A 12,325-nucleotide genomic window follows, 5' to 3' on the forward strand; every position below is an offset into this window, starting at 1 on the left:
CTATGAATTAATTTCTTGCCATATAGGCAAATTAAAAAAATTAAAATAGCTATTTAAATGAATAATTAATTATTTGTTTGCCATTATTATCATTAAATAAACACTACTCTCTGTGCATTTGTATTTTTTTTTTTAGATAATATTCTTTACATTTTTAGTTTTCTCTTTTTTACAAAATTTAGAAATGTTTTTTTTTTTTTGTATGAATGTTTGGATATTTTTACTGGAGAAAAAGGCACAAAAAATACTACAAACTACTGAACATCATAGAAGTGATCACGGGATTTGAGAAAATTATTTTAGAGAGAAGTGGCGCCTAGACGATTGATTCCAGGGAGGAGAGAAAAGGAGGACAGGAGAATAAAGAGCAAGAGAGAGAGATGTGATGAGAGAGATGAGAAAGACTGTGTGTGTGTGTCTCCAAAGTGTGGGTGGTTCATTGTGGAATGGTTGGAAAACATTAGCCGAGAAGACTAAGGGTGGGTGGAAAAACTGTGGATGTGTAGAGAGAGGGCAGACAGTGAGGACGCCAGCGTTGAGATCATACTACAGTCAAGACACAGGAGCCGAAAAGCAGCATTTACCTTCACTCACACATACACCCTGTGAAACTTTAGAGGATTGTTTGTATAATCAGCTAATGATGACATACTATGTCTACATGTTCACAATACCTGGAAACTGTCCTGAAAATTCCCTGGTGATATGTCCGTCTTGCCCAGCTCATCATCTGTGTGAGAGAAAACACACATGCTGTACTGAAACTCTCAAAACCAGCAAACTCAGTGGTACAGCACACAGACGTGAGTCTCAATGTCTATAATTCAACAACTATAACTATATCTCAACAAACAGCACATAATAGTGTCAAATCATTAAAAACAAATGTGGGTGCTCAAACATTAAAGCTGTCAAACTACCGTACATTTTTATGATGTGAGTGAGTGTTGTGGGTGGTTGATAGCGCAGCTATACACTTTCTAAGCCAGGTGTGCTGAGTGGTTTTAATCATTCATATCTGTATGTGGTTCTAGAGAGTTTTTGATGATTGCTAGGGTGTTGCTATGGTATTGTGGGTGGTTTCTAAGGCATTACTATGCTATACTTTCTAAAGTATTCTGTTTTGAAAATGTTGTGTATCTGTATATGTGGTTGTTAGAGTGTTTTGTTTGATTGCCAGTGTGTTGTTACATTCTCAGAAAAAAAAGGTACAAAAGCTGTCACTGGGGCTGTATCTTTTTAAAAGGTACACTTTTGTATCCAAAGGCTACATATTGGTCCCTTAGTGGTACATATTAGCACCTGAAGTGTACAGTTTAGCTCATGAAATGGACATATTAGCACTGAAAATGTACATATTAACACCTAAATGTACATATGAACACCTACAATTGACATATTACCACCTAAAATGTACATATTACCACCTGAAATGGACATATTAGCTCATGAAATGGACATATTAGCACCTAAAATGTACATATTAGCACCTAAAATGTACATATTAACACCTAAAATTGACATATTACCACCTAAAATGTACATATTAACACCTAAAATTGACATATTAGCTCTTGAAATTAACATATTAGCACCTAAAATGTACATATTAACACTTAAAATGTACATATTAGCACCTAAAACGTACATATTAGCACCTAAAATGGACAAAAGTTTACCTTTTGAAAAGGTACAACCCCAGTGACAGCTTTTGTACCTTTTTTTCTGAGAGTGTAGAGTATTGTGGGGGGTTGTTAGGGTATTGCTATATGGTTTCTAAGGTGTTCTGAGTGGCTTCAAACATGTTAAAATTGTGTTTATAGGATGTTCTGGTTAGTTCCTTTCTGTCCCAAGATATTCAGCGCCCTAAATATGACACAGGTTCCTCTTTCAAGGGATTTTTTCTCATTTTCTCTTCAGCAATCTGCATGATTTGAGGTATCATTCGTGTCTGTCACACATTGCGGGTCAAGTTAGGCACTAAAAATGAACTTAAACTTAACTTGTTTTTTTTATCTTCAAATACCAAGCCCTAATTATGACTAATAGCAACAGTCATGCTGCTCCACTAGTAATTGGTTAATCTGGTTCCGCATTCTGATTGGTCAGCAGGTGTTTGTTGTTTTATACTAGGCGAGAGGAAAGGAATGTGCAGTCTCCTTTGAAACTCATCAAATGTAAATAAAGACTCCCAACCTCCTCTCCAGTGTGAAATCCGAAGGGTTTAAGAGGTGTTAAGTGTTACTGTTTGTGTGTGGCTATGTGTGCGTCAGTTCAGGAGTGTTGGATATATGCATCTATCCATTAAAACACGTTTAAAGAGTGGGTGGTCTCTTCAAAGAAAACATACACATAAAGGAAACACGACCACTCAGCTGGCTCTTCAAATACACGTCTGTGCGCTCAAACTGTGTCAACAATCTTGTATTATCGTATAGTAATGTATCAACACACTCCACCTGTCATACATGACATCAAACACACACATCTGTGAATTGCACACACTCTTACTGGCCCAATCACATACCATCGTGCAGTTCCCCGTTCCTCCTCTCCTGCATGGCGAGCTCAAAACTGCTGTGGAGGATCTTGTTGAGAGTGCTGATCCAGTCATCCATCTCTCCTTCGCTGTCTGCAGCCAGAAGATACGTGCTTTTATCCTGCATCTTCAGCTCAAACGCGAAACGCCGCACTTTACTGTTCTGCACACAGAGAAAGAGAGACATTTCTAAATCACGTCACTGGCAGTGAATAGCATAGCTCAGATCTTGGCAAAAGTCTTCTCAAACTCATTTGTGCAGAAAAGTGGGGTATTTTTTTTTGTGGGAGAAAAATCTGTAAAGCAGGAGACTCTACACACTGTCTAAAAGAGAAAATAAGACATAGATCTCATTTGTGACTTTTCTTTCCTATGGGAATGCGAGAGCACCAGAGACTTTGGGATGATTTTACACTTAATGCATTTATGATGAATTTACACTAGAAATGACTATGGAAAATATACTGTATCTATCCTGCAGGAGCTGAAAGCTATTTATTCACAGACGCCTGCTGATGAATATCTGGCCGCTTTGCATGTGCACCTGTCGAAATGTTTAGGTTTTGGAGCTAGAAATAACTTCTACTATTTCTCTTTTGTCCGAAATGTGGAAAACGGACAGAATGTCAAAAAACAGATGTCGAAAACAGACAAAACAGGTTGTGCATGCATACCAAATAGGGGTGTCACGATTCTCCAAATCCTCGATTCGATTAAGTTATCGATTCTAAGGTCACGATTCGATTCGATTCTCGATTTAAAAAAAAAAAATGTAAAGCGCAGATTGCTATGCAATTTTTAGACTACACATTTATGCATTATGCAATATAAATTTGTTCACAATGTACACTACACCATTGCCAAATTTAAAATATAACAAAAACAAGTAACATAACTTAATAGTATAACATTTAAAGCCCCTGAAATGACTAGAAAAAAAGTTTAGTTAATTTTGATGAACAAGATTGAACAATAGAGTCAGTAAAACGATCCGAACTTTCCATCACGGACGCGACATGGGGCGTGGCAGTATCGACGATACCATTTTTTATTTCGATTTCGATACCATTGAATTAATTTCGATCGATTTCGATTTAATATCGAAATCGTGACACCCCTAATACCAAAGTAATACTTTTCAGGAGGGCTGGTGAATCGAAGAATGATATCACATTTGCACTCACACACACAAACACTGAGCGCAAAAATATTTGACCCTGGGAGAAATAATGCATGAATTAAGGTGGACTTTCTCTTCCTCTTTCTCTGCAACCCCCGAGTAGCCCCATCTGAGAAACTAACCATCCAAACACTGATATCCCCTCTTGGTTGCGACAAAGAAAAAGACTCATGAGGATGTTATTAAAGATCTGAACTCCTTTTATAAACTATGTTGTACTGCAGTAAATACACAAAACAAAGCATTTATTCTTCAGGCGCCCTTATGAACATTAAAGGAATGTTCCAGGTTCAATACAAGTTAAGCTCTATCAATAACATTTGTGGAGCAAAGTTAAAATTCTAACTTGATTCGCTCCCTCATCTAAAAAAAAAAAGCGAAAAATTACAGAAGAATACGTTACAATAGAAGTAAACAGACCAATAAACATAAATAACATTTTCTTGACGCACTGAATAGGTGTGTAAACTTCTCAACTGTGTACACATCTTTCAGCAGGTTTAGACTTTATTTTAGTTAAAATATTTGTAAAAACATTTTATGAAAATATTTGTTTTATAAAAATAAAAGATCAGAAAGTGTCTTTTTTAATGACAAAAAGACAGCTGTATCATTAACAATGTAATTTTTTTTTTTACTTTACGCCACCAGAAAATATAAAAAATAATTTTCAGAAGTTGGAAATATGTTAATCATAACTATGTAATTTCAAGTCACTAATTATATAAAAAATAAATAATTAACTACCATATTACAATGCGTCGTTCTACCAACTAACCAAGTCAGTTTCTGAAACTGTAGTAACATGGTTGACCTCTATCATTTGAAGTGGAGGTATAATAACTTCTGCTAATTAATCTTTTCGAGATCTCAGAGATGCCCGAGATGCTTCGAGATCCTCTGAGAAGCCTATCTGAATTTGTGTCTTAATATAACAATTTTCTATCCACAGAGGGGGCATAGCATATTTTAAATGTATTGAAATTAATAAGGCCAACTTCGAGTATCATTTGAGTATCTGTTTGCTGGGCCATGTGTCCTGGTTTTTGGCAATCAAAATATGTTCACCCTATGCAGCATCTTTTATTAAAATAAAAGTTTTGCCAGCATTGCGATTCTCTTTGTGCACTTTTTACAAAATTTAATGGGCGCATGCACGTTTAAACACAATTTAAACAACGAATTAGGGATGGCTTGATACCACAATTTTGGCTTCGATACGATACCAGAACCTAATACCTCGGTATCGATTCGATACTAAATCGATACCACAGTCGGAAAAAAGTCTAAATTTAAGTGAATTGAAACAATTTTATTAAACACTGCTTGAAACTCTCAACTACTATATGTGCAAAGAAAAGTATCCAAAAAAAAAAACATATCAAAATTTAAAAAATAAACAAATTATGTGTAGGTAAAATTTTGATTTGGGGAAAAAAACACTGATATTATACAATTGAAATAGGTTAATATCTATAATAATAGATTAACATAATAGAATAATGAAATGACGTAAACCATCAGCTGTCATGCATCAACAGAGAATTATCAACATTTATTGCATTTATTCATCTTGGTTTGGTTACTGTTTGTGTTTGGGTTCATATTATGCATATAATGCATTGCAAAAAGTAATGTTATGATGCTAAACATTTATTAGGATATTACATTTTTAGGTCATTTTATTACTGATTGATCTAGATTAATCAATGCTATATTGTTAAGCCAGGTTCCTTAGTGAATGTTGACAAAATTAATTGTGGGCTTATATTATTAATATTTATATTACTACCATCTCTCTCTCTCTATGGGTCGCCACAGCGACAGTAATGCCATTCATTTTACTATCACTTTTATGCTTTATTAATTCAAATTAAATGAATATATTTGTTTGAAACTGCAAAAATGATGAGTTCATAAGACGGTAACTTAACTGAATTGGTTCTAGCGTGTCATGCAAGAAGATTTGAGCTTTCGTGTTTACCGTATCATATTTAATTGATAAGCTCTTATGTATGTGCGCTGTTCAGTGTTCAATAAAAGTCTAAATTAAATCAGTTGAATGATGAACTCACCAGTTGATCTCTTGAGTCTTGAACAAGTCAGGATGAGCAACTGACGAGCGCTTGCATTCCATGGCAACACATTATTGAAAGCAAAGTTTGCAGAGTGGTGCATTGAGGTCTGTTTCTACACTATTCTCATTAATTAAGTAGGCAAAGTAATGCCTTATTTCACTCATACTGCTCTCTCTCTATTTATTAATTTCGGGCGTGTAGAAATCCGAATGAGCTTCATTTCCACCGTGTTCCTTCGTTTGCCGGTTTCGCGTGACTCGCGTCAGTTTCGGTAGCGCACTGCCGCCTAGTGGAGAACTTCGGAACAGCAGCTCATCAAATACCGAATTTAACAAAATGATGATATTGTACCGTTTGAAATTTATTATATAACGGTATTTTTGCAAAACCGGTATACCGCGCATCCCTACAACGAATGCATACAATTTCATGCATTACTTCAATATATATTAAGAAATAATGTCTTAAGGTAAAAAGATGAAACAATTAAATGCATTTATGGATAGATTACTACATTTTATTGAATTAAATGCATTTATGGTGAAACTACTACATTTCAAGGTCAATCGGTGTTCATTTTGACCATGAACCATGCTCTGGCACTTTATTTCTGAGTTTGCAGCACAGCAGCAAAGCACTGAAAAATGTTCATACGAGTGGTCCTCCTCTTTCCCCATTAATAAGAGGAGGGATACGGAACTTGACATGATGGAGTCCTTCTGTCACGATCCACACTCAGGAAACACAAAAGATCCAATAATGCAGTGAGTTTTAATGGGGAAATCCGTACTTACAAAGCAGTCCAGGCAGGGGCCAATATGCATATAAGCAATCCAAACACAAGTGACAAACAATAGACAGAAACTGACCATAGATGTGGTGTGATAAAAGACAAGGACTCCGTAACAAACACTAAACAAGCAGGGTACTTATATAGAACAATGATGAGAACAGACAAGGATTGTGGGAAATGCAGTTTCTAATGTGACTGACACCGTGGGGGAAGAGGAAAAACTAGTGGTAAACCAGGGAAACACAAACCCATACTGTGACAACAATGCTTTCGTTAAACACAACCCTGGACAACAATCTGAGCATCATGTCGTTGAATTTGTATACTGATAGTTACCTGGATGACACCCATGCATGAGTCCAGGAAGATGGTTCCCTTGGGTTCTTTAGATATTTTCTCATCTTTGTAGAAGTTCAAGTTGTACGATCCATCTCCCAGCTGGGTCAAGTGGAAATACCTTCTCTTAAAAGACTAAAGGGAAAGACATTTGGGAGGGAAAGAAAAAACACAAAAAAGCATTAAATGAAAACAGCAGATTTAAACACGCTATGTTTAGATGTATAGTAAAACTAATGACTGTTCTAAAAATAACATCTAGGGGTAAGGGACCATGGGAAAATGAATTAGTGAGAACTGGAAGTTGGTGCAGCCCCACTTCCTGTCTATGCACAGTGAGCACAGATCTGCTAAGAGGAGGACAGGGTCAGAGTTTGCTTTGCTCTGTCCATGATTGAAAACAACCAGCTGAACACAAAGCTATGCAGAAACTCGTATGCATGGATCCAATGTCAAGACTGTGAATTTATGGCATGCAGCTTTTAATATGGTGTCAACTTTAACATCTATATTTTTGCATTCATTTATTTTGTGTCTACATTCTGTTTGTATTCTATTTGTATATTCTTGAAGTCTACCAGGGGATAGATGGTGTGGAGTGGTTTCCAGATTTGTATAGTACATATTTGTATTTCTTGACCTGTCAAAATACAGTTAACAAAAAAAGAAACTGCACCCTGTATCAAATCAATGACATCATCACTTTATTTTATGGCTATGTTTGGAATGACTCACTACCATACTACTTTTTTGCAGTGTGCAAGTATGCATATCATGCACAATATGAAAATCTCCTGTATGCATGAATAATTTTCAAAATGTGCCATAGGCAACCAGAGCACAATACTTGGAATAATAAATCCCACAATACATTGCACTTGAAGTGTGACTACAATGATATGGAATTAATATCAACCATAATTTCGACTTTTAGAAAATTAAAAATATATATATATATATTTTTAGATAATAACTGAATGCATTGGTGTAACATTAATTTTCACTCAGAAATTTCAAGCAAATTCCATAATTAATTACAAAGAAACAAGTTACACATTGAATTAAACGTGAAATTCTGAAAGAGTGAAAAAGTATTTTCTTGTAAAGCATACTCCAATAGACTTTGTTTTATTTACAACTTCAAAAAATATTTTTTACAGTGTGGTGACAGCAATACAGCCTACTACTTTTTGAAAAGGTTATATTTGCATAATGTGTTGTTTTGCCTTTTAAAATATATGCAGTATAAACTTCTAGGCAGTATTCAGTATGCTAGTATTTCATTGTGAACATCATCGTGTTTAAGAATACCATGTTTCAGATATTTTTTTGTCATCATCAAATCAGAAAAGGACTTGAGTATACGGCTAACTCACCCTCATGGTAACACTGATGGCACTGTTCATGTTTGCTTTATACAGCCAGCCGTGCTTGGACACGCCCCCTCTTTGGGAACCCAATGATGCGGCATCCTTCAGGAACCAGAGATCAAGAGCACACATAAAAACACACAGAAGCGCAATCATAAACCCACTCAGTCTGACTTCATCTGTTTCTTCAAAACATGTCGATATCTAACACATTTTCCCACATTAGAGCCTCTGGATGCCCTCTCCGTGTTTCGACCCCCTCAATTATTCATGTTCTCCCTCATCCCTACAGGGAGCAGGCTTCAAACTGAACAAACAAACTCCATCCCTGAGCGAGCGTTTAGACAGAATGGCAGACAAGGAGCTGGAATTCTGGGAAATGTAGGTGAAACCCAATCAGGGGATCAAATGGCCCATAGACAGCCGAGTCATGCGTCTGTTCTTTCTCGAAGGCTAATGTAGTCCCAGAGGCTCTGCACAAACGCATTACTAATAAGCTGTAAGTTCCTTATTATTTATTTATTCTGCTTATAAGACAGTGAGAACAGAGAGAAGGAGAGCGAGGGAAATCACTGTTGTGATGAAGTATGGCGCAAGGAAGTACAGTACGGTGTAGAGCCCGACCGATAAAGGATTTTGAAGGCCGATACCGATACAAATATTTTTTGGTTTTAAAATCCGATATTCCGATATATCGGCCGATATATATATATACAGTATATTCTCAGAAACGCGCAACAAAACATTAACAGATTTCCCTAACATACTTATTTGTAGTTATTTAGAGTTTTAACTAAAATAATATGATAAAGTATTTTAAAAAGAAACTTGTTTCTTTTGTCACAACAGAAAAGAGGAACATCAAAATATATTAAAGTTCTGATAAATAAAATCATAATTAGTCCCTACATTGCCTTACAAGCTAAAGCTACCTTATAATTACAATGTCAGCTTAGCTAGTCTATGATCAGCCATAATTTAGCAATAACGTCATACTGCAAATTGTAAAACATACATTTTCAATTTAACAGGCCAAGGAGAGATGATTGATGCGTGTTTCGTCCGTTTTTATTTTATTTTTGAAATATTCATTTATCGGCCATTACAAAAAAATGTCTAATATCGGCAGATAATATCGGCCACCCGATATATCGGTCTGGCTCTAGTACGGTGAATACCATTTCCTTAAACTATCACTATAAAAAAGAAAATGCTAGATTTAAGAAACAATAGCAACAATGAGTTTATTGCTCTCTTTCATAAGTTTATAACACAAAATTCTAGACAGATTGAGTTTAAACATATCCCTAAACTAAACCACATATCTATAATGGCATATTTGGAGGTTTCTTATTAATTTGCTGCTAGAGGTTGCTTATTCAAAACAAAGGTGTAGCCTGATGATGCCGTGATTTCGCGACCTCTTCTGTTTCTTCTGGTCATACAGTATATGTTGGGCAACAATTTAGATACATACATTTGAGTGTGTTGAAAATGATGTTATAATGCTACTCTATGCGTTTGCTACTGCTGTTACTGTGACACACTGCAGTGAGCTATAACGATATTAGGCATGGTAAATATGGTACTCACAGTAAATCAAGAAAACGAGATTTAAACAAGAGCTGTATAACAATGATTAGTTTTCTGTCAATGAATGTATTCAAACTGTTGCTCACCTGTCTAATAAAACACACAATATATTAAGGTGTCTTTAGTGAATCCATGGTTTCTACAGTATAAAACCGGAAATCGAGGTTAACGCGGGTATGATGTCATTGATAGGCGACACACGAACACAGTCTGTCTGTGTCCTGGTTAAAACTGCCTATTTTCTCTGGATTTAAACATTCTTAGAAACATTTGGGATAATGTACACAAGTCAACAAAATATATAACATTGCTCTAGTGGCCTTTGACAATTTTAATCCACAAATCTTACATATTGTGCCGTTAAGGGCTCTTTTGGACCAATGAACTGATACCCCTGGTGCACTGAAAAAAAGTGCCCAGATTTGATGAAACACTCACTTATAGACACAGTAAAAAAATCACAATGCAGAATCATGGGAAATTTTTCCTTACCTCCTCTTTATCTGCGTCCTCGTCCACCTCAAACACGTGACTCGCTAGCTTCTCTGGCCGAGGAACTTTACTGAAAAAAAAAAAAAATTTTAATTATAAATTCATATTTTCTGCCTGTGCAAAAGCCACCACCACAATGATAGAATATTGAGGGTGGTTGCCAGAGTGTTGCTAACGTTTGCTAAATTACTTGTATTAAGTGTCTTTAAAGTTTAACCATGTATTAACATTGAAAATAATCATTTGATACAATGCACTTATTATGTACACATGTTTTAACATTGAAAATATATATTTTTTAAAATACCTGCATGTAATTGCAGCTGTAATTAATTTAATGTATTACATGTATAATTACACTGTTGACCCGTCCCTTACCCCGTCACCACCACCAAACCGGTCCATAACCTTACCATTCCCATATACCATTCCCACCTCAATAGCAAAAGTATTTTGCAATTCCATATGAACACAATAAGCACATAGTACTTATTTTTTGAGGTTAGTATATAGTAGTTGGACCCTTAATATAAAATGTGACCATGTTTTTGAGCGTGTCGCAATGTGGTTGCTAGGTGAAAAAAAATCTCCCCAACAAGCTAAACGATTTGAGGGCACATTCATGACTATACCACATACTGTACATTTGACAAACAGGTTCAGCACTTATAACTCAAGGACACAGTTGCTCTTATCCTTCACACAGCTGATGCAGAGTGCACATGTGCAAACTGCATTAGCAGAATTATCATGAAGGCATGGGGTCGTAATGATGATGATGATGATGATGATGTTGAAGCTTCACAAACATGTAACACATTATCTCCGTCTCTTCCATCATCATCATCCCTCCTGCTTCCTCTGCGACCTTTTACCAAATGCCAGACACTGGCTGGCTCCTGATCTCCACAATATGATTTGCCAGGTATTAACCCCTATAACATCTATCTGTAAGTTGAGACAGGACGTGACATCAGTGGATTACAGACAGTGGCGTTTGGTTGCTGCCTTGTCCTGAAACAGGTACAGTATGTTTGTGCTGAATGACAAAAGGAAAGAGGAAGAGAAAGGAAAAGTGAGGAGGAAACAGGAAAAGAGCTGCTGATGGTTTGTTGTTTGTTGTGAAGAACGCCACGGCATTTTCCAAATTTAGCTCAGGACGAGACCACGCTGTCAACACTGGGCAGGACAGGATGAGGACACTGATAGTGTGTAAAACAGCATCTCTCCCTCTTTGACACACACAAACGCACTGTGCAAACCCAAACAATGACTCATTGGCTCTCTTTCAAAAACGAGTGAGCCGCCTTGTTGTCGACTTTTTAAGCATTGGCAGTTGTCCTCTAAATAGTGGTTGACCTGTAGGTTTTCTATAGGCCAATGCCGATATGCTAAACTAGAGGATGGCTAATGGCTGATATAATGGCAGAAGCATAACACTATTTATTTTAAAAATGGTAAATAAATAACACATACATTCTGTAGCAGTTGTAAGTAAAATGTAATAATAATTGGAACTTCATAAAAAACACATCTGTAAAATAAACAAAGTTAGCAAGGTTTGTGGCATTAAATGTTTATCAGATATTGAAAGTATTTGAAAAGGATATGTTTTATAGAGTAGGAACGAGCTTAATACACAGCAATAGAGCGGCTCACACAAATCATATGGGAGACTCAACTCACAATTTGCTTCAAAAGTTTGCTTTTAGCATATTGCTATGGTTATGTTACAATACACAAAAATATTGGCTAAAACTATCCATATTTATTTAGATTAATAATTAAGTTTTATATAAACTTTTCAATATTGCATGAATTGTAATTGGATTCATAATCAACAATTATCATAAATAAATGATTTTATTTTATTATACAGTATATATATATATACTGTATATATATATATATATATATATATATATATATATATATGTATACATA

The 12,325-nt window shown here is 35.7% G+C and overlaps 1 protein-coding gene across 7 annotated transcripts in view; it reads right to left on the bottom strand.

Moving 5' to 3' along the window:
- dock9b (dedicator of cytokinesis 9b) overlaps positions 1-12,325 on the bottom strand; it is a 98,301-nt gene that overhangs the window by 39,133 nt on the left and 46,843 nt on the right. For all 7 annotated transcript variants that reach the window (XM_089133865.1, XM_089133864.1, XM_089133866.1 and 4 more), the window contains exons 5-9: positions 10,382-10,451; positions 8,303-8,398; positions 6,927-7,061; positions 2,528-2,702; positions 675-730 (exon numbers count right to left, since the gene is read on the bottom strand). In XM_089133865.1, coding sequence (XP_088989991.1) covers positions 675-730; positions 2,528-2,702; positions 6,927-7,061; positions 8,303-8,398; positions 10,382-10,451 — 532 coding nt within the window. The remainder of the gene's footprint in view (positions 1-674; positions 731-2,527; positions 2,703-6,926; positions 7,062-8,302; positions 8,399-10,381; positions 10,452-12,325) is intronic.

This window comes from Pimephales promelas, chromosome 8, assembly GCF_988280905.1.
Source record: "Pimephales promelas chromosome 8, fPimPro1.hap1.1, whole genome shotgun sequence".
Lineage (NCBI taxonomy): Eukaryota > Metazoa > Chordata > Actinopteri > Cypriniformes > Leuciscidae > Pimephales > Pimephales promelas.